The sequence below is a fragment of the Stenella coeruleoalba genome (genome assembly GCF_951394435.1).
Source record: "Stenella coeruleoalba genome assembly, chromosome: 12".
Classification (NCBI taxonomy): domain Eukaryota; kingdom Metazoa; phylum Chordata; class Mammalia; order Artiodactyla; family Delphinidae; genus Stenella; species Stenella coeruleoalba.
The window spans coordinates 20444594-20471784 of record NC_137158.1 but is presented as its reverse complement, the minus strand read 5'-3'; the positions used below and the strand labels follow the sequence as shown (position 1 = coordinate 20471784).

At 44.7% G+C, this 27191-nt stretch overlaps 1 protein-coding gene and 1 long non-coding RNA gene across 4 annotated transcripts in view; one reads left to right on the top strand and one right to left on the bottom strand.

Annotated features, from left to right (window-relative positions):
* LOC307195085 overlaps positions 1-11761 on the bottom strand; it is a 121747-nt gene extending 109986 nt beyond the window's left edge. For 2 of the 3 annotated variants that reach the window (XR_013830718.1, XR_013830719.1), the window contains exons 1-2: positions 10475-11761; positions 2422-2560 (exon numbers count right to left, since the gene is read on the bottom strand). This is a non-coding gene — a long non-coding RNA (uncharacterized lncRNA). Of the gene's footprint in view, positions 1-2421; positions 2561-10430 lie in introns of all 3 variants that reach the window. The other variant, XR_013830717.1, reaches the window with a different exon arrangement.
* Positions 11762-20906: 9145 nt separating this feature from the next.
* TBX18 (T-box transcription factor 18) overlaps positions 20907-27191 on the top strand; it is a 28282-nt gene continuing 21997 nt past the window's right edge. The window contains exons 1-3 of the mRNA XM_079939700.1: positions 20907-21417; positions 22632-22836; positions 25041-25142. Of these exons, the coding sequence (XP_079795826.1) occupies positions 21111-21417; positions 22632-22836; positions 25041-25142 (614 nt within the window). The 5' untranslated portion in view covers positions 20907-21110. The remainder of the gene's footprint in view (positions 21418-22631; positions 22837-25040; positions 25143-27191) is intronic.

Here is a 27191-nt window from a genome sequence, read left to right as displayed (position 1 = left end):
ATTTATAATTTATAGATGGCACTGGAGTGCCAATTATAAAAAAATATTTTGGAGGACTGCTGGAAGTTTGTAGAGGCAGTTTTTATTGTTAACAGATGCATTTATGTATAGGCTTTTTGGCCTTTGATAAACAGTGTATATGCTCAGATTCAACATTTATTTGAGCACTAAACATAGGTGAATGCTATCACAACACTGATACTTCATTTATTCCTAAGAACAATGCATAGAGGTAGGTTTTATTATTACTCCTATTTATACAGAATAGGAAACAGAAGTTCAAAGAGGTTGCATGTCTTGACAAAAGTTCTTCAGCTTTAAATATTTAAGAAAAATCTATTCTATTGCTTTTCCACCAGGAGGTGATGAAGTCTTAATTAGTGAGGAGAGTGGGCTTTTTTTTTTTTTTTCCATCTTTCCAGGAATTCTTCCTTTAGGAAAGTCTCTTTCATCCCCAAATAATCTGATCATTTTCTCTCTTAGGTACTATAGCAGTAGTTCTTCAAGCATGATCCTGGATCAGCAACAGTGTAGAATTACCTGGCAACTTGTTAAAAATGCAAATATCCCAGACCTACCAAACAAGCCCTCCTGATGATTCGGATGCACACTGAAGTTTGAGAATCGTCACTCTACAGAAATTGCTCTCTAAATGGTCTCTGTCATTCTTAATTCCAAATCTACCAGTGAGCTTAGTCCTCATGAAACTTTACTCTGTGGTGGCATTTAACAGAATTCACCACTGTCTCAATCTTAAAACTGTATTGTTTTCTAGAACATGTTGTTATCTGATCACCCATTCTGATACATCCTCACTACCTCTCCTCTTTATTCCTATATGAGATTTCCTAAGGTTCCTATATTCTCTTTTCACCCCTCTTTAAGCTTTTGATTGTTCATTTCTTCAATTCCCACAGACCCAAACATCACACATATACTGCTGACTTCCAAATACCTATCTATTCCCTAGACCTTTCCATTAGTTGAATTATTTAGTCGTTATCTCAATATATATTTGATACTGTGCAGTGGTCATAGTCAAACACCGTTTGTTGGGGACACCACAGGAAAAGAGATAAACACAGCCCTTGCCCTAGGGAGCAGATAATTAAAATTTGTAAATGATGTAAAACTTGATGTTCTTTAGATTTTATCTCAACACAATCTGATTGATTAAAATCACCTTCCTCGTCTCATCGCAGTTAAAAGTGTCGTCAGTCTCACTGAAACTGTAACTGACTCCCTTTCCTTATCCCACATACATAGATACAACCAACCTTCCCCCAGCAAGTCTTTTGCTTCTTTAAAAACGTGTCTCACAAGCATCCCCCTTCCTCGTAGCCAGTGTCTTGGGTCCTGTTCTGATCTATAATGTAATAGATCGTAGTATAAATTATACTGCAGTAGATTCCTACCTTTTTTTCCTATTCTTTTTCCCATTCAATTTTTCTTTCACAGAGTTGTCTGACATTATTTCCCTAAGATTAGATATTTTGTCACATCCTTGCCCTGCTTAAAAACACACAAATAGGGCTTCCCTGGTGGCACAGTGGTTAAGAATCCGCTTGCCAATGCAGACGACATGGGTTCGAGCCCTGGTCTGGGAAGATCCCACATGCTGCAGAGCAACTAGCCCCGTGAGTCAAAATTACTGAGCCTGTGCGTCTGGAGCCTGTGCTCTGCAACAAGAGAGGCCGAAATAGTGAGAGGCCCGCGCACCGCGATGAGGAGTGGCCCCCACTTGCCGCAACTAGAGAAAGCCCTCGCACAGAAACGAAGACCCAACACAGCCAAAAATAAATAAATAAATAAATAAATAATTAAAAAAAAAAACAAAAAAAAACCACACAAATAACAAACAACACACTTCAATGGCTCCCAATTGCCCACAAAGACCAAACTCTTAAATAAACCATTCAAAATCCAACTAAATGTGCCTTCAACTTCCCTTTCCAACTACATGCCTCCACCTCCTTGGGCTACTTCACCAATGTGGCATCCACTGTCACTCTGCTATGGCTCTCCTGAGCTATGTCCCTATGTGGAGTGACTTTATCAACAACTTCTTCCTCGGGTAACATCCCACATCAGCACCCAGCTCCAATGTTACCTTTTCTGGGCACATCTCCCACCCCTCCTAACAACCTTGCTCCCAAACCAGACAAAAGTAATAGCTTCCTCTTTAATGCTCCTAGAATACTTTGTTGATGGCACTCATAATGCCCCACTGGATTTTAAACAACTTGAGACTGAGGATTATATTAGTTCATATGTGGACGCCCGGCATCCAGTTCAGCGCTTGGCACGTAAGTAGGTGTTTAATAAATAGAGGTGGAATTGATCTAACCCAACTTTAATACTTTTGGTTTCCATGTTGCAGCCATCTGGAAGCAGAAAAAATTTAAAGGAATATAGTCCTACCTTGTAGATGCAGGCACACTGAAAGTAAGAAGTGGTAGAGCTGACGAGGAAAACAATCTTATAACCACAGTCCTCATAAGCAAGTAGTTGTGGTCTCCTGGATGATGGCATATATAATCATAGCCCTGTATCGTGATGCCTGTTAATCATAAAGAGATTAAATCACATTTTGAACTGTTTAAGGATTAGGGAAATAAACTGTGTTTTGTTAAATAAATATTTTAATACAAATATCAGGATTTTAAAATTATACTTATATCATTAAGGACTGGGTTCAGCAAATAAATAAAACACCACTGAAAACTATGGAATCTAATTTCCTTGTCTCACATCCGTCTGACACTGCAGCTGGGGCTGATGTGCCACACTGAGTCCACGGAGAGAGGGGCTGAGGCTCCATCTGTCCTGTTGCTGTGCTTTACAGGGCCTGCACTCCCAAAGCAGCCAAGCATAGCAGTGTTGGAGCCCCAGCAATTATGTCCACATTCCAGGGCTTTCCCTTTCAGGCTTCCCAGAAGTGGCCACACCACCTCTGCTTACATGCTACTGTCCAGAATTTAGCAAATGACCACACCTTGCTACAAGGAAGCTGAGAAATGTAGTTTTTATTCCAAGGGTCATGAGTCCAACCAAAGATTATGGGTTCTAATACTAAGGAGAAGAAGAAATGGAGGTCGCAAAACAACCAGTCTCCTTTTAACCAGTATTTTAAGCTTCTATTTTCTGAAGCATTCACCTATATTAAGTTTCACATTCTCATTCTCCAATAATGACCCATAAAGGAAGCAGCACTGTATTTGAAAGATTAGTGCCCCTCCCACATCTGCATTTACAAAGTGTCAAAATAGACAACTTGGAGACCATGCACTCCACTGAAAGTCTGTTATCAGTTCACAAAAATAAGATCAAAAACAAAATAAACACTTAAAAACTTACAGTAATTTGATATTTCTGTGACATGCAAGCCCACGATCAGTAGTATACTCATCTCATTGAACAGAGTGTAAACCAGTTTGGGTGTCATCTAATTCACCTGGTAAGTCACATGTGGCACAAGCTGAGTGCATGTCATGTACACCAGGACCATGTCAATCCAAAATGGGTTGACATTCAAAAAAATAATCCTGCACAAAGAGTCTGAAACACTGGGGCCAGAACTTGGGGTTCCTGACCTCTGGCTCAGCACTGGCTGCTTTGGTCCTTTGTTGCTCTCAGATGCTGACACTGATGTCACCAGCCCACATCTCTGACCACCTGAAGGGCTCCAGAGCCATTCCCTAACCACAGCTCTAAACCAACTGTAGGTGCTTCTGAAATCTGATTGGCTTCTTTGTGTCTGAACTCCAGTGTTCATGGGACGGGCCCTGTACACATGGGTTCCAAGAGCCGTTTCACCCCCAGCATTTGCCTCCGCTCCTACCTTACCCTCAATACTATTCTGGATCCTGCTCCGAACTGAATAAACTATAGAAAACTATGAGTCTATCTCTCATCGAGCTCTGAAAATCTCCACTACCTAAATGCCACTACTGCAGTGCTCCCCCCTTCCTCAAAACACACACACACACACACACACACACACACACACACACACACACACACGCACACGGATACGGAAAGCAATTTAGATCCAACCCACTCTCGTTTGAATCAGTGATCAATGGTCACCCCTTACTGGTCTGACAAAGTTTCTGAATGACCGATTCACTGAGTTATTGTTGAATTTTTTCAAAAGATGAGTTTTGGTGATTGTTCGCACCAGTAGTTTTCACAAATGACTGGAGAGGGCGGCTCAGTTATCAATTTCCCATGCGATTCACATTTCCGATGCTGAAGCAATTCTCCAGCACTCAGCATTGAAGATGTGGATGGACGAGCTTTCCTTTAAACACTCTTTACAGCCTTTTCTATTTCTGCAGGTGTATGCCCTGGCCCTGCCTCTACTTCTGCTGCTGAAAAGGCTCTTTACAAACCTTCTCCATCCTGGTAAAAGATATATACCTGACAATTTCCAGCAACTGGTAATTTGGCAAATTGACTGTCAAAGAATTGATCTGGAGCCATCACCAAGTGCCACATACTACCGTACTTATGTTTCCATTCACGTAGCAAATGATTTTAGCAGCTGGAAGTGAACTTTGGGGGAAAAAATGGTCTCTACCAACATTACTGTTTTTACATGTACTTATGGTGCCAAACAACATACCAAAAAAACGATCACCTCCACACCACCTCCACCCAGAAATGCTGTTTCCTGTGGGATCCTTTCCTTGTGCCGCAATGAAGAGCCACAACAGTTTGTGTGTGGATGTGGGGTTGGGAAGCTACCTGCACAGCACTTTACCGTTTTAAAGCACTTTCAAATATACTGTCTCATCTGATCCACAATCAGTTAATGTGTTTGCCAGGGTCCACGTTACTCTATTTCTTGGATGAGGAAACAGAGGCGCCTAAAAGTTAAAGAACTTCCCTCAAAGTCATATAGGCAGTAAGTTAAAGGATCTGCACCAGAAACAACCTCTCAACTCTTATTCCTTCACTTGACCCTGACTCCTATTTGGGCATTTTTTAAAAATATTTCTGCATGAAAGAATACCAGTCAAATATTTTCACCTTCATTTCCTTTAGGTATTATCATTGGTTTGCCTCTGACCATGCTTTTCCTGCCCTATTAATACAGTTAATTTATTTTTGATTTTTCACACAGTTCATTTAGCTATAAACTACTGAAGGTAAAGGCCAGGTCTTCTCCACGATCAGTATAGTTCATGACTTATGTCTCCTAGCACTCAAGGGATCCCCATTTAGTTTCTCTCTTTGGCCAGAGCCTTCCTTAGGTGCTTTGAATCTGTCCAGTGAGCATTAACCAAGTGGCTTCTAAAGTTCTGGCAGGACTTCTAAGACCTCCTCACACATAAGTTCAGGAATGAAAATAATAAGTCAGGCTATTTTAAACAATAAATGCAACTATTCTAAGAACAGACAGCACAAAGGTTTTTCTAGTCTCTTCGAAGACCAGAACTACAGATCAATGTGTGATGTCCATCATCTCTCTTAAAAAAGAGGAGATTTAGAGTTTTCTTCTCTTAACTATACTTCTCATCTGGAAAATTTGAGCGTACTGGTGTTGAACCAACTATCCTAAATGGTATTACAATATACTGTTCAGTGAGAAAGTAAAATGCAAGAGTGTGTTGGGAAAAGAACTTAACAAGAAGGCTGCAACCACTTTAGAAGTGTAAAACTCTGTCCAAAGGGGAGTTGGGACACTAAAACTTCCATCAAAGCACATGAAAATGACATCAGTGGTCTGTTATCCCCTCATAAACGAACCGGCCCCGGGCAAGGACGTTCAAGCACAACCCTTGTCAAACCCCTAACAAAGTTTGACATCTGTTAAATCATTAAAGGTACAAATAAAATGTTAACCAAGACAGAGAAGGAAGGGAGAGTGCTGATAGCATCTATTAGGACTAAAAGTAAAAGGCCAGAAAAGACATGATTAATTCCTGGATTTTGGAATATCACTATAGCTTGTTGGCTAAACCTTCCCAAGTTCCAAGTCACTGGAAACTACTCTGGCAATAAAAACACTATGGAGATCTGTAATAGATGGATTTAGGGCTTTTAACACTGATACAGCTGTTTCCACAATAAGTGGAGATCCTTTGGCTCGTCACATCCTCATTTTCCTCCAGACACCTTGTTTCAATTCCATGGAATGTAATTCTCCCTGACCTCAAAGAGAACTTTGTCCTTGAATCAGCTCCGTAAAAGCAAAAACCAAATATTGGCCTATAGTACTCATCTTAGTTTTTATACCTGATTAAACAGTGCATTCTATTTTCTCTGTCCTTTTGAGTCTGGAGCATACTAGCCTTGGACATTCCCTTATACAGAAAAGAGTGGGGTTTCCCTTCAAAACTTGTAACAGAGAAAAATCAAATTTACTTCTATTTTCCTGGGGAAAAAATACTATATTCTCCAGATTCCTTTGCAGGTACAAGGGGCTTTGGGATTGCCTTCCAGTGTGAACAGAGGTCATAAGTGTCACTTCAAAGCTGAGGTCATTAAGAATAGGTGTGCTTCCCCCATACATTCTTCTGTTTCCACGGCAAACTTGGAAGTCAAGTTCCAAATAGCATAGCTACAAGGAGTCAGCCTGGGTGCCTGAGTCACCAACTGGAGGAAAGATGCCACCTGACCCACGTGGGCCTCTTAAGTAAGTGAAAAGTAAACTAGTATTGGGTTAGTCCACTGTTATTCAAGGATTGTATGATATAGCAGTTAGCATTACTTTCCATGACTAATACGTAACTTCTACAATGTTGAAATTTTCTAAAATAAATAAGCCTGAAACTTATATGATAAATGCACCACAAACGGATGGGGATGAATGTGCGTTCAAGTGAACTCAAGGAAACCTAACTGGCCTGAAGGGGACCAGCAACCAGCCTTCACATGTGGGTACATGGGTACTTCCTGCAGCTACAAGGAGAGGTGCACAGGAAGTACCATTCCATACCTTTGGGCCTGCCAGTCAAAGAAGGGACCTTTAGAAGGAATGGCCAGAGTGCATTAGCTCACTTTTACGGCTATGTGGGTGAAGGAAGCGAAGGAAGAACCAGAAGAATCCACAGCAGGAAGAAAAGACAAGTGATCTGGACCATCCCAGCCCAATCTGACACAGGCAAGAAGGAAGCACTTTAGCAGGGCCTCCAACATCTAACACCCAAGCATGTATGCAGGCCCAGCGATGGGAAGCTGGGGTGACTGTGGAGATAGTATCAGTAACCAAGGCAACAGGCAAGTTTAGCAACTTGGTGGCTGCAAGCAATAGTAGCAGAAGCTCTAGAAGCACCAGTTTTCCAGGGAGGAAATGCAGGAGTGCTGTACCAGCTGGCCCAGGCTGAGGCTCTGGGTGGGCCACAGCATGAAGGGCTGCTCGGAGGAGCTCCAGTTAAAGGTAAGCATAGAGGACGGAGGGATGGGCTGGGCTGTAGGCTCAATGACCCAACTGATAGAGGAAGCAAGGAAATGCCTTATTGTGAGAATTTACTGTATCCTTCTCTCACAGCATTGTTCTAGAAAACAGTCTACTGGTTCTGCCTTCAGCCTTAATTCTGGAATCCATTAAAACCAGCAGAGGAATTCAGATTCATATACTTTAACAGAGTATAGCTGTCTTCTCACTCCTTCTTTCCCTTCCCCTGAGAGAGCTTCAGAGAGTGGGCAAACGTGGCCACGAAATCCATGCCACAGGAACAGGTAGGCCTCTCTAAACCCCTCCCCAGGGCCAGGTGGACCCCACTGCTGGCTGCACACCACACTGCTCGATACCCACTATGCACCTAATTAGCTGGGAAAAAATCCAAAAAGCCATCATAAGGCTGCTTCCCTTCTGCCATATTCTGTGCATTTGCTAAGGACAGAAGCTGGAGATTTATTCTGGATCATTTGGCCTGTACTCCACAAACAACAAGCACAAGTGTGCTTCTTGGCATCTTAGTCTTGGGGCCACCTCAACCTGAAACAAATGATCTGCTGTTCCAAATTCAGTCAATGCACAAACACCATGACGTTTTTGACCTTGGGAGGCTTACAATCTTGTAGAACAGGTCACACATGCACATATACACCTTCATTCTTTTCTAAGATACAACTAACTTGGAAAATACAAAGACTTAGATACACTAGATTGATATTTAACCCGTTATCAACCTGCAAGCTTTAGCAGGAGAAAGGTGAGAGTTTCCAACTGCCTGGATAGTCTTAGGTGGTGGATCCAGGACAGAGAACCTGTCTCCATAAAACCTAGAGCCACTACTGGATTCTTCGCAAGTACTCAGTTTAGAAGCTCTACACAGTAAGAGGCAGGGTGAGGGAGGATGGGGGAAAGGGGAGGCTCACCTTGTATTTCGCTCCTGCACCAAATCCTCAATACTTACGAGATTACTGACTTTCTATAGTCGCCTGCACAACTGTAGTGCTCTTTTTCCCTCCAAAAAAATACTCAAGAGATCTACCTGCCTTCTCCTGGAACTCATTCATGGAATGACTCACCTCATTATCAAGGTCATCCAGACAGTTGCCATCCCCACTGGTGACTAGGAGTGCAGCTGCTGTATAGAACCCACCTGCAGCCGCAGGGACTGACGCCCTTTTACACTTGCTGGTTTAAGACAAGGTCCATCTTACCAATACCCCCTTCTCTCCCCAGAAAAATACTACAGGTAAGTAGGGAGAGTAAAGGACCTCAGGGACCTTGCTCATATAACTGTACTGACAGGTCTTCAAGTCTAAAGCCTGGCATTCTCATTTGCTCTGAGGCCCAAAAGTAGAAGTGGCATTGAATGCTGTGTAGCTGTGGAAAAGGAGAAAGGAAACTAACATTTGTGTTATGTGAAGGAAAATAAAAACAGCAACAGCCTCACACCAAGAGTTTCTTAGTGTCAGGATGTAGAAAACTATCTCCTATAAGCCGATGGGATAAACTGTCTCCACTTTATAAAGAAAACTGGGTCTCAGAGAGAGAGATTAAATGCCTTGCCAAGGGTTACAGCAGAACCCTAAGTGCAAAAGCCAGTACTGAATTCAGCTGTCTCTGATTCCAAAGTTCCTTCCAGATGCTAAACTGCCTCTATGCAGAGAAGCAGCTTTTAGCCTAACTGTAACAAAGTAAAAACAACCCAAGAAGAGTATCTGAATGTGTTGGGAGGCAGGGAGGGGAAGGGCAGTTGATCTCCCAAATGGAACAGCTGCTGCTGCTAGCATCGTTACTATCATCATCATTATCATTTTAGGGAACTATTGCTTACTATAAGGAACTGATTAGATTTCTCCCTGTGCACTATAAGGATCTTGTTTTGCTCTTTACTCTTGCTGCTAGGAAGCTTGGAGACAAATCCAAAGTTCCTGTTTAATAACTGTGTAGTACTCCACATGCATATCAGAGTTATTGTCTTCTTATCTTGATTCTGGATTGTGATTTCTATTTTACTTGGTTCTAATCTTTACTTGCCATTTATATATTTACTCATTATATATATTCTCATGAGACTCCTCAAAACTTTAGTGGAATAACATTTAGTAGGCATGACATTAATTTAAAAAATAATTTACCTGGGTACAGCTTTCATCTGTAGCATCACACACATTCTTTAGTCCTTTGAATTATATTGCTAAAATATCTGAAAAAAAATCTAGATACCATCTGGTGCCTTTGGAAAGACAGAGGTAATCAGGTCTTTGATCTGCTCTGCACATGGACTGAGAGAGGGAAAGAGGACCAAATCTCCCTGACACAGACAATCATTTGCTTTATTAAACAAGTGTCTTATATTACACACAGAGTAGTGCACTATTTGGATGCACAAGAAAAAATTATGAAAAGTAGGTACTGAGCGTACTGAGCACTTTGGGTTTTGAAACATTAACATCACAGCTGTTTCTAATAATTTTTCTCTAACTGCAAGCTTATTTCCACAACATGTACTAATGTAACTGTAACTGCCCCAAAATGTTTTTCATTTTTTCAAATGAAGTCTTCTTAGAAATAACTATGCAACTGAAAGCCCATAGCCATCTTAGCTCACTACCCCCATATACAGGTTATTTTGTATTCATTTTTTCCTCTGCTATATGATTCAAGATGGGACAGTTTGCAACAGTTGACCTACTTACAAACTTGTGAAATGTGCCTTTCTAAACAACAAAACAAACAGCAACAAAAAACCCAAGAGAACCTCATTAATGAGAAAAGTCAAGAAAGTTCATCAGTAGCGTGCCCTGCAGTTATAAATGGAAATGCCAACGAGAAGTTCATTCCTCGCCCTCCTATCTGGCGCACTGATAATGGTAACAGGTCACGGGAACTGGCCTGGCAACTACGCGCTAGCAGGCCCAGGGCCTGGGGAAATTTAAGTCCTTTTTTGTTTGAGGGTTAACCTGAACTCAGGTGCAAACAAAATGTACATTAATATTCCTTTCAAGTTTCTCCTTCTATTTACCTTTTAATTCTCAATTGTTTCCCTCAATCCATATGGACGCTTACTTTTTTTAGATGGTTTTATAGTTTTGTGAAGAGTTGGTGGGACTTCCTTCTTTGATACTCTCCGCGGAGGTCTGACCATCAGAGGCCAATGTCTTCTCTGGGGTTGGTTTCCCTGCAAGACTCAGGGTCGCCTCCACTGCATCCGCAGATCAGGACAACCTACAGGGCTTCCCTTTCTGCCTGGGTTCAGTCGGGGACGCTCAGCTCCTGCTCTGGCCAGAAGTTCCGGAGTCTCCTACGGCTGCTGCCCTCGGCGAGACGGTGGGGTCCGCGCAGAGCCGAGTACAGGGTGCCGAGAAGGCTGCTCCGCCCCAGGCCGAGCTCGGGACAGTGAGACCGAAGGTCCCCAAGGGCGCCACGTGCCCCAGCCGGAAGCGTGGCGGGCTCTGCGCAACCTAAACGACCACGAGCCCCTTTCTTCCGGGAGGTCGCAGGCCGGGGGCTGAACTACCCCCGCCCTCCACCCTCCAATCTGGGAGGGCTGTGAACGGCCACCCAGCGGAATAGTCGACAGTCTTTGCCAACCCTCCTCAGTCCTCCACCGGAATATATTATCCAGCCACCACCTGGCGGGCGAGCCAGCAAGGTTTATTATCCCCGTTGTAACGCTGAGGAGGTTAAGGCCGGGACACGGCCAGGGTCCCGAAACAGATGCGTGCGGAATCCCGTCAGGAGGGGAGCTCAGCCCGCCTCCCCATCGCCCAGAATCCTCAGAGCCGGGCGGTCCGCCGGCCAAGGCGCAGGCCGAGGCCCGAGGCCAGAGTGGATTCGGGTTTACACCCTCGGGGGAGGAAGCGGTGGGCGGCTCGGCTACAGAGGTCAGGGGCCCGGGATTGCCGAGCCGAGCGCGAGAGGAGGCCTGCGCTGTGGAGTCCAGGAGCCACGAAGAGGCCCAGGTGCCCCGGGATGCGGCCGCCCGACCTCAGCAGCAGACGCGGTGGGCGCCCAACTCCCGTGCGCTAACCCCCGGAGAAACGGGGCCCGCGCAGCCCCGGAACTAGAGCTTCCTGCGGAGGGAGGGGGGGCGCTTAGGTTTTCACTCACTTTGTTCTTTAACCCATTTTTAAAAGGAGAGTCTTGATTCGAAGCTATAGAAGACAAAAATGGCCTCCTGCCCCCTCCTCCAGACACTGCCCGTCTCCCGCGGCTACTGGGACTGACGGCCCGCGGCGAATCCGCACGCACACGCACGCTCACGCATGCACACATGCGCACACGCCGCGAACGCTGTGTCCGGGCTCTGCGGTGCACCTCAGGCTCCCCAGGCAGGGTGGGGCGAGGCCTGGGACGTCGTCAGCGTGGTTGTGCGGTCTCCTGGGTCTGGGGACGTCTCTGAGGGTTTTGATGAGCCTTATTTTTAGTTCCCCTCGGAGGAGCTAGCGCCGCGCCAGGCGAGTGGTGCGCTGTGGCCGGGGCAGCGCGCCCTTCTCAGCCAGCGAGCAGAGGCGCAGGCGCGGCGCGGCGCGGGCGCCGGCTCTAATCAATAACCCTCAGCGGGCTCTGAACTGCAGGGGGCTGAGAGGCCTTTCCGAGAGAGCAGCCCCGGGAGATGATGTATTTATTCTTCGCACTTACTGTGCACTTAGCACCGAAAGGGCTGTTCTTTGCTCTTAGCAACAGAAACCCGCGGCTCGTCAGCCTTGACTCCCTGTGGCTGCTGAGCGCGAGTCCGCCCGGGGGCGCGGGATCTTAGGCTTGGTCTCTCCAACAGGTGGCGAGGGCCGGCGGCAACCGACCCGAACACCTTCCGCCCTGCCTGACCCATGTCTCCTGGGTGTCGCGGCCAGCCACCTCGCTATGGAGAAGGGGGCGAGGACTCGGCGTGTGCACTGGGGAGTGAATATGCAGGCGGGCTCCGGACTCCAAGCAGTAACAGCGCTAACGCAGAGAGCTTTCCAGGCGCCTTCCTTGATTTTCCGTAAAATAGGTTTAATTAATAGCTGAGACGAATCTCCTTTTCAAGTGACTTGAGCAATCAAAGACGCTCCTCTGGGATCCAGAGGAAGTTGGGGGTTGTTACTCCCTGCTCAACCCCCCACCCCCGAGTTTGCCTTCCTAGTCCTTTTGACTTCACTCGCACACAACCCACTGGAGAAGTCTCAGTGATAAATTACGGAGTCGCTTAGGCGTGGCCATGCCTTTCTCCCCTAACATGTCTCTTCCTCGGATGACTCTGAACTCGGAGTGGAATCCGATTCCCTCTCGGATCCCCGTGGCCGAGCCTCGCTCACTCAAGCCAGGCGAGCCGAGCGGCTGCTGGAAAATCGCGGCTGCAGCGGGCGCGCGGCTTCAAGCGCGCTGCTTCCCGAAGCTGCCAGGATACTGATTTATGCTCCAGCCGCTCGCGAGAACCCCAACGCTTTGGCTGAGTTAATTTTTGTCAATTGTTCCTCATCACACTGAGATAGTTTGCAGCTTGAGGCGTGTTTTATTTATCACCTTGCACATTTGAAATACAGTCAGACATAAAAATAACTGACTCTGGGACTCTGGCGCAATATTGGAGCCGTCGGGGAATAATTTGGCTAACTGACTTGGACGTTTCACCTTCTAAACAGAAATGCAACTCTCAGTCAAACTGTAAATCAGATTGTCTTTGCAAATGGGGGGGAAAAAAAAGCACGAAACCCAGGAGGGAACGGAAACAAAATGAAAGAAAACGCAGGTATTGACCAAAGCAAAACGAGCTTCAGACACCCAGACTGGATTTTAATTTTAGGCGTGGAACCTCATCGAGAATGTGAATTCGTAAATGTTTTACCAGTCGGATCTGCCTTGGGGTTTCTAGGGTACCCTGGAAACTGGGCTGATTTCTTTATTTCTTTTTACCGTTACTGCTGTTTTTGTTATTAAATAATATATGCTATCTTGGGGGGAGTCCCCTTGAAGAGCTCCAATTGTAAAAGTTAACGAGAACCGTCTGGGCAGGACAGGGTGGGAGCTCTGGAAACGACCTACGACTTGGAGAAGGAAACCAGAAATTTCTTGGCACTTTCCATGTCCCCAAATTTCTGTGAATAAGCAGAAAAGAATCTGATAGTCTTTTCTGCGCCTCAGGCATTCTTCTCCTCCACCTGTCTGGAAGCCCCTAATAATGAAAGCTCGATATCTTACCGCCGCACATAGATCGAATGGTCTAAAGCCTGGGCAGGACTGGCCTTCAGTAAGGCAGGATCTGGAAAAGAGAAAACCCGCTCAGGCGACCACTCAACAATTGATCACTTAGGGGAATTCAAAACGCAACCAAATAAAAGTTCTGCCAGGGTGGAGAGCATCTGCTATTATTTTGGCATTATTTCACACAACCCGCACCCCAGCAAGTAAATTTCATTCTAACACAGCAAAACGGAGATCAGGCAGGAGCGTTTCCCTAGCTTCCACAAGGGGAATCTGAAGACGGTTTTCTTGACGTGAAACCACAGCGACCTTAAATGTAGGCACCTGCCCCAGTCTTAGGGTATTAAACAAGTATATATTTGTTTAAACTTCTTTTTGACCAAGACCATTCACACAACATGCTTCTAACATTTCTCCAAACAAAATGGAACAGGAGACTGTGACTCTTAAGATCCACAAATTAAAATTAAATTTAAAGATACCAAAGGGGGCTTCAGGTAGAAAGTTGGAGGGATTATTTTCAAATAACTTTGAAGGTTTAAGAGAAGATATCTTGGTAGTTGATAGTGCTTGGTATCCATACCGAATATATAATATTAAATTATGACTTCAAAAAAACGTTTCAAAGGCATTAAATAAAATTAAATTAAATCTAATATTTTGATGGGGAAAAAGATCAGCAAGTAGTTGGAAATTTTTCTCAAAAACAAATTATATTGGTGTGGTTTTGACATTTGTGTGATCCAATTCTTAATCTGGTGTTTTTTATATCGACCCCAAACTGGTTTTGCTCAGGTTGACATCTCTGCTTCTTCAGAGCTGGAACTCAGTAAATGCAGCGTGCTCTGCTGACGGGCAGCTCCTGTGTTGTGAGTAATCCTTTGCCAATAGATGGTCTGATGTCCTTTTCACTGTAACCAACTGGGAAATTAAAAGAAAAATGTTTGCCTCTCCACATATTTATTTTTATTTGTTGTTTTTTCTTTATTTCTAACACATCAAGATGAGTTCTTTCTCTTAGAATCCCAAGCCACAAATTTCTCCTAAAAACGTGTATTTCAAAAATTAAATCTACAGGTGTAATACATACTGTGAACCCTATAAAATGCATTTACAATGTGGACTTAAAGAAAGAAATTTATAACTTTCATATGTACCTTCCTTTTGCAATAGGCAACTGCCATATGTTTCCGACTTCCATAATTCAGTTTTTCCTGGACATCTGTAGCAGGTAGTGAGTGCTTCTTAAAGTACATTTTATGTAATTTGAGAAGGAACCTGCACCAAAGAGTAAAGGTTAACAGAAAAAAGCACAAGTCTTTCTAGAAATGCTAGTTATTCAAAATTTACATCACCTATCGTGCTTGGCCTGGATAGCTTTTTTCCTCTCTTTCTTCTTGAGACTGAATTTGGAAATGCAGTGTTATATATGCTGAGAATTCTTTACAAGCAACATTTCCAAAATTTCTAAATGTTTTGGTAAAGATCCTCTTGTTATTACTGTTCTTTTGCTTGAAGATTCTAATTTGGCTCTTCCTGAAAACCCAGGTTGGAAGTGTATTCCAGTTAAGATTATTTTGTTTGAGAAAAATTTTAATATTTTTATATCAAAAACGGGGAAAACCTTAAACTCGTTCATTTTTCAGCTATCTTAATTGTTCGTCTTACACTCGTTAAAGGATGGAGAAGTTTACACAATTAAAAGTGAAAACAAAGCAAAACCAAAAGTAATGTAGAAAAGTCAAAGCTTGTCCTCAAATTTTTTGCCCATGTGTTCAAATTCAGGGATCATTCTTAATAGAATTTTTCAATAGCTCACTTCTTTTTGTGCAGTTCCAGTGCTAGCCTTAAATTAATCTGTTAAAAGTCTTTTCATTCAGCTGAAACTGAAATGCCTCATCTGTCAGTACAAAAATATGAATAAATTTCAGCCACATTCTTTATTGTTCGTACTTTCAGCAGATTATATAAATGCCCACAGAATTTTCACTGTTTAATAACTGTGGGTATCTACAGATGTGAAATAGGAGAACAGGGCCCAATTTACAGCCAATTAGAGGGTGTAATAATTTGTATAAAAAGCTAAACATCCTACCTAGTTATTGTAGCCTAAACAGGCACTCAGTTCCCTTTTCAATTCATTTAATTAAACCAACAGACTCAAGAAAATCTTTGTTTATGGGGAAAAATAGCATTAAATATTTAAATCAAAGAATGTGAAGCTGCATATCTTAAATATCAATTTAAACATCATTTTATAAAGCATAAACTATTAAAATGCCCATTAACTATTTAGAGAATATTAATTTCTCCATTCATTGTCTCAGTCTGATTTATGTCCAAATTGACCTGTTGCAATTCAGCAATGTCCATCTACCCATCTTTGGGTATCCATTTACATCTAGGTGTTAATTTCATTACCTCCTTGAAGCCAGCTTGTATTTGGATCAGGTATTAGTGATAGAGACAAGTGTTTCCTTCTTGGACATTTCTGTTACTAACCCCTTACTGTAGTAGTGTCGTCAGAGGAGTGTAGGTCAATGAATGAGGAAGTGAAGGGGGCGGTTTTTCATGCACAGGGTGAAAAATAATTCCAGCATCATCTGGAGGTAGAGCAGATACTGCTGGAAATTGGACATGAATGGCGAAGCTCATTCGTCCAGCCGAGTGAGTTTTCTTCCGGATACATTACAGGTTTATTACGTCCTCACAGCCCCTCGACTTGTGGGTCAGGGGCCTCACTTCTCCCTTCCTTTACCTTTCCCTGGAGAACTGGAAGTGGAGGGAGGGAGGGAGTAATGACCACAAGCTTACCATTAGAGTACACGCCTTTTGCTCTCTCCAAACAGCGCACCTCCCCTAAACCTCACCGAGAATTGAGCATTGATTGAAAAACCAGCACTAAAAGGAATCTCTCCGGACCCCAAACTGAGTTTGGGCGCTCGGGAGCCCCGAAGAGCACTTCGGTGGGCTGCGCGATTTCTTTGCTATCGAGACTTGGTCTCAGCTGATGAGAATACTTAAGAGACTTGTTGGAGGAGGAGAATGGTAAACAATCGCCAACATGTGGGATAGTGCTGTGTGTGTGTGTGTGTGTGCAAATCCACGACAGAAGCAAGCCGCGAGGAATCGCGGTTCGGGATCGCTTTCTCCACGGGGCCTGGGTTTGCAGCTGCAGCCGGAGACCCGGCAGGAAGGAAGCCCTCGAGAGCGCAGCGGTCCAGCCCCTGGCCGACTGAATTTACTCCCGTAAATTACTCTTTGTAAACTTATACAGGTTATAATTTATTGTGTTTATTAACCCAGATCAGAGGGAGAGGCGAGAAGAATAGCAGGGCAGATAACGAAGAGAGTGGAAGACGGTAAGGGAAGGAAAGGAGGAGAGAGGGAGCCCCAGCCAGCGAGTAAGGTGCTGCCTGGTGACTCGGCGGCTCTGACGTCCACGCCCCCAATTAGGATGCACCTTCTTCCCAAACTGTTACAAATTAAGGCAGCCAAATAAGTACCCCCCTTGGTGCTAGGATTGGGCCCTTGCTCACCCCCACTCTCCCATCTATTTCTGTACTTCTCGCTAGGTTAATCTTCTAGCTAATAATAAAGTTTTTTTAATTTTTATTTTTTAGCGCATGGGAAGGAAGTCCGGATCATGCCTGTTCGGAAACTTGGGGACCACCTGAAGCAACTCCCACTCAAGGGCCAAGAACAGACTGTCTTGTGTGCCAGGGCTCACCTCCTGTGTCATGTCTTGAGTGTGGGAAATTAATCGTAAGGGTTAGAAACTCTTATGGCCACCGTCAAGTGTAAAAGAAAAAAGAAGTCTATCTAGAGAATGAAATCCTAATGCATAGAATTTTTAAATTCAGAATTTAAAAATAAGTAACTGTTTATAAATACAAGTAGCTACGTCAGGTAAAGTGGAAATAGCAAGCTCTCTCCAAACATATATATGTTACCCTATATATAGTGTGAACAGGCTCTAGGCTGAGAAAGCACAGCGGAAACCGACAGAATGCGTTTAAAAAAAATCTTTTGGAACTGTCTAATTTAAAAATGCACAGAGAAAAATAAGGAAGAGGAACTGACTACGCTTTTCAACGCCCACCCCCCTCCCGCGATAGTTTTGCTAACTGGCTGAACACAGATTCCACTAGGTACCATTCGCAAGGCTCTTGTGTCCTTCCCTCTCTCCCCGCCCAAGTTCCTGAGAGAAGCCCACTCTGATAACGTTCTTCCCTGGATGACTTTTATTTGAAATAGAGCCGTTCTAGTCATGCCAGAGGCCTGACAGTTTAATTCAGTTTTAATCGTTTCCTTAACATAGCTCATACTGGGAACAGACAGTTTCTCTCTTAAAGTGACGAGAGGCACACGCTCCCCGGTACACGTGCCCACCCATGTTTACACCCTCGCAGGTGCACACACGCGCATCCACGCACATACAGGCACGTGCACGGGCGCACCCTGTCGAGTTTTTCTCCCGCCAGTTTGCGCCCTGTCCCCGCTTCCTTTGCTCTCTTGACTGGCAAAGTGCAAGGCCCTGACTCTGCTCTGGCACGCGCGTGCCATGCTTTTGAGAAAACGCCCGATTAGTGTGGTGGCTTCGCCAGCGCTTCGAAGGCCGAGACTCCGCCAGCCTGCCAAACCCGCCTTCCTCCCCTCAGGCTCCTGGAGAAGCTCGGCTTCCCCTCTCGGGAGCGAAGGTCGGGGGTGAGCTGAGGTCTGCGACCTTCTGCTTCGTGGGGTCGGGGGCAGCTGGTCCCGCTGGGTCCCGGAGTCTGAGCTGGATTCCATGCGAGCCCAAGGTGAAGAGCGGCGGTGCGGCTCTGTCGCTGTGGTTCCCAAAGCCCAGCCTGGATTTGGACTAAGGAGACCAGAGTTGGTCCTGTCCAGGGCGCCCAGGGCACATCTGGATTATTTTTAAGGGCCACGTTCTATCTGACATAGTGGATGTGTGTGAGGCCCGGCTTTCCAGCTTGTCTGTAGGGTGCAAGTCCCTGGCGTCCCGAGGGCTGAGCCCCTCGCTGCCTGGGGTAAAGGAGAAAGAAGCGGTGTAGGGATATCGGAGGCCTTGGGACCCTGCAGGCCCGTGTAGTCCCTTCTAAATCAGTTTTGAGCAGCGGGGCCTGTAAACGGACAAGAACCCGTCTACAAAGCAGGCTTCGCGTCTGGAAAACCGCGGTCGTCCCTGGCGGCCTGGGGTTTCTCCAGAGGAGCCGTTCTCCCGGAGTAGGCCTCAGGGCCCCGGCGACTCCACCCTTGGGCCTCAGCGCCTTCACCTCTCCAAGTCCGCAAGGGCAGCTCAGAGGAGCCTCGGGTCGCTCCTCCTTGGGGCCACTGAAAGCCTGGGCGTGGAGCGGGGCGCTCGGTCCCCGCAGGCTGCGGATGGATGCTGGCTTCAGATGCCCCGGACACGCGGAGCTCGGTGGGCAGCCTCCTGCCAGGTCTGCGGCCCTCCCTCCAGCGCATCCCTCCCCACTCCCTGCCCCAGCCCTCCAGGCGGCCTCTTCGCTCTGCCGGGCTTGCGCCCGTCTTCGGGCAGGCTTCAGAAACCAGGTTTGCGCTTACTTTTAAGGCTGTACTACTCGCCTAGGTCGCCGCAGACTCTGGAGGTCCACCGAGGTCCGGACCGCTCCAGACCGTTCGCAAAGCCATTTTTTGCAAATGCAAAACACCTCCTCCTAGTTGAGTCTGGTTCTCAATCTTTTAAAAGAGGCCTCCTCTTCAGGTAGTTAGGGAGTCGTGTTTGACCCTGAGGCTGCTGGGCCCGCCGGGCGGCGCGTGCGGAGACTCCTCTGAGCACCGCCCGCTCTGGTTCCCGCTCTTCTGGTTTCCTTGGAGGAACCGCGAGTTCCCCCTTGGAGCTACGGTAAAAAGATCGCAGTGGCGAAGCTACTGCCTGAATCACTGTACTGGAAACTAAGAGAGAAGTAAGAGATAATGGGGCAGCCAACAGTGTGGAGGTTAAACAGAGCGAGGGAGAGAAAACAAAAAACAAACAAAAAACCCTCAATCCTTTGTCGTGTATTTTATACCAGAGATTTAAGAGTAATATCCATGATGAGTTTTATTCTACAAAGAGACTTGCTCTATTTACATCACATCCATTATTTTTGTTAATCCAGAGCAAAAGTCGAGTTGAAACTACAAAACAAACTGTACAGATACATGTTAAGTGTTATTCAATTAAAAAGAGGTTTTAAAAAATTGTTTTAAAGAAACATGTTGGCTCTTTAAAAGCCTGAGAAAAGAAGTAGCTACCTGGCAAAAACAGGGCAAACATGAAATTACGTTAAATCACAGAGAAATTTTCTAAAACTGCAATGGAAATTTTATTGCATCTTAAAACTTATTTCACTCTGCGAAGTGTTTAGGGGTCTTAAAGCTAAGTCCTTATCATTAAAGACATAAAAATTAAAATACCAGGTTTAAATTAGCGATCATTGTTCGAAAGAAATGGGAGACTCCGGAAAGAGCGTGCTTTTTCTGACAGGTTCATATAAAGGACTGAGCAATAATGGGGTAAAATTTTGCTCTCCTAAATATAAAGGATTTAAACGTATCTTGAATTTCCCCTCCCTCCCCAAGAAAAATCCACGGAGTAAAACAAGTAAGTCTAGTGCCACGCCCGGCGCAGAGTGGGTGTTACTAAATGCAGAATGTGTCCAAGAGAAAAGACGGGCCTGGTGGATGTGAATTCTCCCCACTCCTCAAAATGTTCTGAGTTGTAGCAATATTAAGTGATAAGGGAATGGGACTGGAACTTAAGGTTTCTTGAAAAATTCTTGATATTCTAATGTGGTGATCATTTCGGTTTAAAGCCAGGAGCCTCAGCCTTTCCAGGTCCCGGTGGGGAAAGCTGGAGACTCCCGGACTGGACTGGCTGTGGGAGGCAGGGAGACTGACCCGGTTCAGGGCCCGGGCTGGCACTTCCAAGCCAGACGGCGGCGCTTTCCACTCTAGGTTTTTTGCGACCTTGTAAGGAAGTGGGCGCGGGCGGAGCGGAGTCGGCGCCTCCTGATTGGCTGGCCGTCTCGGTGATTGACAGGGCCCCGGACTCCGCCCCCGCCCCTTTATTGACACTAATGAGCAAGTTCTTCCCACCGCTCTCCTGCCTGGAAGTGCTGACAGATCAAGGCAACAAATTTCAATTACAATCCCTAATTTGTGTCCGCAGAGTGTTTTTTACCCATGTTAGTTCTCTCTGGCGCATCAGTCGAGGCAGATCTTGGAGCTGCAGGAAGAGGTGGAGAGGGTGGGAGCGAAAGAGTCCATCACTGAGAGAGCGCGCGAGAGACCGAGGGAAGGAAACTTGGCGGGCGCGTCGCTGGTTCCTGGGATCCCAACACAAGCACGAGAGAGGAAACGCCAAATTTGTTTTTGCCCGGGCGGGGAAGAGGGCAGATCTGGGCCTGCGGGAGGCCCCGAGAGTCGTTCAGATTTTGGTAGGGGAAGGAGAGCGAGTGTGTGCGTGTGCCTGCGCTTGTGTATATGAGCGAGGGGCGGGCGCCGGGCGGCGGGGATGGCCGAGAAACGGAGGGGCTCGCCGTGCAGCATGCTAAGCCTTAAGGCGCACGCCTTCTCCGTGGAGGCACTGATCGGCGCCGAGAAGCAGCAACAGCTTCAGAAGAAGAGGCGAAAGCTGGGCGCAGAGGAGGCGGCCGGGGCCTTAGATGACGGAGGCTGCAGCCGCGGCAGCGCCGCCGGAGAAAAGGGCTCCTCTGAGGGAGACGAAGGCACTGCGCTCTCGCCGCCGGCTGGGGCGGCATCCGGGCCCATCCGGAGCTGTGCAGACCTGGAGCGGAGCTGCGGTTCCCGCGGAGCCGCGGGTGAGTCAGCCCCTTCCCGCCTAACTTCTTCCTTAGACGTCCTCTCCCGGTCCCACGGGCCAGTACCGCCGCGGAGAACCTGAACTACTGCGAGTTGTGGGCGTGCGCGCGCGCGGTGTCCCTATGCGCCCGGGGCAACTCAGCCATCAGAGCGCTAGCCTGGGTGTCAGGGCGCAGAGCTCGCGCTGCCCTGGACGCTCTCGCCGCGCAACTCGGGTCACCCTCCAGACAGTAAAATGCCGCTTTCAGCCTGGTTTCTCAGGCTGCTGCTGCCGCCACCGCCCACTCACACCGCGCCCTCAGCAGCTGCAGTTTGCGGCGCTCGGCGGTGCACATCTGTGCTTTCCGCATCTGCCTCCCTTGGGCTTCCAGCCCCTGGGTGCTCTGTTTTCTTTCCTAACTTTTAAAAGCATGGGAGTGGGGGGAGCGACGGCATACCCACACCCCCGAAACCGAAACGAATGCCTAAACGGTTTGGGCAAACCAGGAAGAGGGCGGCATATTTGCAAACGTGGTTTCCCGAGGGGTAGCTGAGCGGTTCCCTTGCCTTCCTCTCTTGATTCCCGCTGCCAAGGCCGACGGCGATCGTGGGCTTGTTTTTCGTGCTCTTCTCTTCCCGCTGCTGCTTTGCTAAGAAGCTCCGGGCGGCCGGGGAGTTTGGCGAGAGCGGTGTTTGAAGAGCTTTCTAGAGGATGCCTCCGGCCGGGCCCGAAGCAAGGCGCCTCGGACGCCTATTACGAAGGGAGGCCCAAGGGCTTGGGACCAGGAGCCGGGGCGCCAGGCGCTTTTGCTCCGTGCTCTCCATGGCGTGGGGTGTGTCGGGGCCTGCACTGCGGATCTGGACTCGGGAACCCATCTCAGGCTCCGTTGGGCATGCATCCCAGACTCCGGCTGCGGCACAAAACTTATTTTGGGGCCTTGACCGGGCGGAAGCAGGGAGGGTGGGGTGGACGCTGGCCGCACGCCTCTGCGGGACTTGAGACTTGGGGACCGAGAGGGCTCTACTTGAAAGTCGAGTGTCCGTCCCTTTGGCTGGCGGAGCGCGTATTTACCCACCCATGGGCCTGTTTGTTGTAAGGGCCGGATGGCAAGAAAGCTTCCTCTTTCCTCGCGGTCCTTTTCCTCTCCCCAGCCGCCCTCGGGGGTTCATCTCCCCACCAGGTTTCCCATTTCGAGCCCTCACCGGTTACCCCTCTCTGCCCTTTGCTGCCCAGGCGGCTGTGAGGACGGCTTCCTGCAGGGCGCTTCCCCACTGGCATCCCCAGGAGACTCCCCGAAGGGGTCCCCGGTGCCCGCCCTGGCCCGGCCCGTGACCCCGCTGCCCTCGCCGCAGGCCCCGCGGGTGGATCTGCAGGGAGCTGAGCTCTGGAAGCGCTTTCACGAGATCGGCACGGAGATGATCATCACCAAGGCCGGCAGGTAAAGGGCACGCTGGCGCGAACGGCCCCGGCTCTGGCCTCACCGCACCTCTTGGTGGGTTGGGAAGAAGGACCTGCCAGAGCGGTGGGGTCTCTCGTTAGCCTGCAGCCTCGTTAGCCTTGGCCTTGCAGACAAGGCCCCGGGTAGTGGTTCATTTTTGAGACTGGCTTTGCCTACCTAACCTGGAGTGCAGTCGGCCGGCGAGGGACACAGCCCGGCTGTCCTCTCGTTGGATGCTAAGGAGAAAATCGCTGTCGCCGCGGAGGCGGTAACGGTTACTGTTGATAATCCGCATGCAGGGTAGTTATAGATTCGTGTTCATACTTCATATCTGTTCAGGCATTTATTTAGGCTTTAGTTATGTTTCTGAAATTAAGGAACAGATTATCCACCCCTCCCCCCGTTTTTAAAAAAACGCAGTTTACTCTTTAGCAAACTATCGTTTGCTTTTTTAGATTCGAAACTTCCAGTTGGATCTTTATCAAAAGATTTGCAGGCAGTATGAGAACGTGATGTGTTATGCTATTTTGATATTAGATTAGGATGAAAATTAGTGGAATCACCAGTAATACATGCTTAATCCCTGCAAAAACAATTGCCCCGATTTTTAAAAACCATTCTTTTTATAGATTCACAGTTACGTGATTACTTTTTTTTTCTAAATGAAATCCAACAAATTAGCCTAAATTTGCTGAGGAATACCAAAAAAATTTGTAAATTATATCTATTTTTTGAAAGTGTGAAATTTGCACATCCGTCAGTTAGTAAAATAAATTGATTTGTTGCACAAGTCATGTTAATGTGAGGGAGGGACAGAAATATTTGCGTTTTAGAGTTTTCAGTTCATTTAGTGCAGTGAAATCGGTGAATACTATCTTCCTTAAAAGAAACTTTAAAAAGCACACACAACTCTTTCAGGGAGTACCCATGGCAAAAACCTGGATAGCATAAAAGTATCCAAACTTATTAGAAATTACAAAAGCATATTTTATTGAATCCATATGCTACCTTCTACATTTTCACAGAGCTTTTTATTAATGATCCAAATTCAGTCTTCAACAACACAAAGCAACAGTTGTCTTATAAAGGATGTAGTTAAAGACCTTTACTCTTTATCTTACAGGTGCACTGAAATAACACTAAAACAGCCAGCGTATTAAACTGTTCTCATGCCTAGTTAGGAATAATGGACTTTCTTTTCTCTGGAAGTGGTCTTTAATGGCTTTATTGTTATAGGAAACATTTCTGGTAAATAACAGTACTAAAATTTCTGTTAGAAGGTTAAATTAGCAAAAATTAGATTAACCGGAAGGGTCCTAGACATAAATCATTCGATGAAAGTTGTTTTTTTTTTAAAGAGAACTGCTTTATTTGTTTTTTTATATACAATAATTTGCTGCTGTATTCCTTGCTGCTGTGCCCTTTTTAAAAGATAGGTGCGTTTATTTTAGCATCTCCTTTTATATGCATCTCTGGGAAGCCAAGAGAAATGTGGATTTTCATTTATTTTAATTAGCAAATTTTGAGTAAGTGTGGTTAAATAAGAAAGTGTTTTCAGGGTATGGTGGGGGAAGGAATGATTTGGCAAATATACATTGTGTTTAGTTTCTGCTTTCAATAAAGAAGTTTTACTATACCTTTCAAATTTAGAGCAACTTTTGCACTTCACCTTTACCATGCTGCAGACAGGAAGTCCTGTCTCAATAAAGAACATATTGTTTGGTTATGGCGTGGCACATTGGCTCCTTGTGCTTTTTTTTTTTATAACCCTTTTTAAATTTCACATTATAATATATTTTATCACTTTTAGAAATTCAAAATTTCTATTTCTACCATTTGGAACACTTTATTATTTGTATTATTAAAGTTAATCTGCTTACCAAATTTTGTTTAAAAAATAAAGTGCTTTCTGTGCCATTATTTCTTCAGTGTACAGTGTTTTTTTTTTTTTTTTTTGGCTTTTAGCTATACTGACATTTCAGTAAACATGGAATGCAAGTACAGGGACAAATGACATTTAAATGATTCAGTTTTGATACGTCCTGTGTTCAGATTCTTTGAATTACATTACCAAAGTGAATGTTATAAGTTTTTCCATGTGAAAAATACAGATTCGAGAGTTTTCTTTACTTATTCATTCTCCAAGTGTAATCATAAACAAAAACAGAACCCAAACCATCTTTCCTCCCCTCCCTTATACATAGGCGCATGTTTCCAGCAATGAGAGTGAAGATATCAGGATTAGATCCTCACCAGCAATATTACATTGCCATGGATATTGTGCCAGTGGACAACAAAAGATACAGGTACAGTGATCAGATGGATACAGAGGATAAGAAAACGCTGGGATTTTACAGGATACACCTATTTAATCTGTGCTGATTATGATATTTGTTTCCAGAAGCCTGTAGAATTATCAGATCCATGATCCAAACCCTGTCACTTCCAGTAGTCTAGATGGTGCCTTCTCTTACAATAAATGTGAAAAAAAATTTTGTTTTGCTTTTAGTAGATACAGAAATGTCTTTAAGTGTTGAGGAATTTTAATAAGGGGTCAGTTTAGTGTTGCTAAACTAAATGTGACTTTAATGTTGATTTACATTTTGATTAGGATTTTGAGACAAAATGTTGAGTCAAGTTTGTAGATATACATAATAGTTAACAAATTGTTTCATTTTCTTCGTGATTTTTTGGACATTTAAATAATTTCCCTTTATTGTGTTACATACAAAATCATAGGCTTCTTCACAGGCTTTTTTCCCTTTAATTTGAGAAAATTATTGAAGATATTTTACAATTTAGAAAAAAAATTCTCAATTCATTACTATATTAAGACATCTTTAAGCTGGCAATGAATTTGTTACCTCACTGTTGTTTTTTTGGCTGGTAGTTAACACAGTAATTTTTTAAAAGTTTTGTAGTGTTTGGATTTTGAGAGAATATATTTATCTAGATATCAAGTAAAGTTGGAAAAGATACTTTCTTCAGTATCAAACCAACCTTTGCTTTTCCTTCTGCAAGTAAGCAAATCAACAGTCGTCAATGGCAATTCTTTTTATTTTACTGAGGAGCTGAACTGATTCACTTTGTTATAAAGCAGAAACTAACACACCATTGTAAAGCAATTATACTCCAATAAAGATGTTTAAAAAAATGCTAACATTTAAAAAAGGAAATTCTGAGTGGAAAATCGCAAGATGCTGCTTTAAATTTCTTTGTTTCTGTCTTTTAAATAAACAGCTAGAGCATTTAGTAAGTTTTTAAATGAAATCAGATTTGGTTTTTATTACTCTTTAAAGTTGTATCCCTTATTTTAATTAAATAATTCATTAGGGAGCTTTGCTAAAATTATCTACTACATGATAGAAGCTAGAAGGCATTGAAGTTTATTCTTTAAGTTTACTTGGTTTAAAATCCATATTCTAATTTGGGTCTTGCCCTTAGGAAGACAATGTAATTCTAATGAACTTAGAAATTATTCCTTTTTCTTCTAAGTTTGTCTTCTATTTCTTTCTCCAGATCTCTTCCATATATTTTGGATGCTTTATTTTACTTAACTGATCCTTATTATTCACACATAAAGCAAGAAAAATTTCAAGTATTAAGATACCATATTATAAAAGGTCAAATTATAAAACATAAATTTGCTTTCACTTATATTGCTTCTCAAGAAAAAAATTGTTTTTAGCATTTGTGTTGAGAATGTTTCACAAAGAATATGTAACATGTAGCATTTATTCTCTTAGTGGGTGTGGATTTTTGAACTATTCAATATGCATACTTTTTCAAGGTTTTGACAGAGCATATCACTCTATTTATTTTGGCAATAGCTCTATATTCATTGTGCTGCTTTTCTTGCATTTCTAAGATTTGCATTTTATTTTCCAACTTTTTCAACAATGGTAGAAACAAATATTTTTGGCTTATTCTCTGCTATCAAAGAATGGTATTTGGTGAAATGAAAAGTGATTGTGATTTATTAGAATGTAAAATTAATACTCACAAAAGGCCATGCACTTAGGAGCTTATTTATTGAAATTGCACTATATCAATTAAGGGGAATTGTCTCTATTATTATTCTTTATTTTGTGATAGTGTATTTTTTCCCAAGAAAAGGAATTAAAGACTAGAAGGCATATTGAACTCAAAAGAGAATGAAATGTGTGACCATATTGAAACAGTGAGCCTCACCAGAGATATTATGAAACTGTTTCATGCTATTTTAAAAAGAAATTTGCATATATACTGGTAGAATTCTCTGAGACTATTTGTAAATTGTTGCTTTAAATTGTATGCCATATTTTAAATGGAAGAAAAACATCGAAGTATATAATTTCATTTTCTACCCTTTTCTA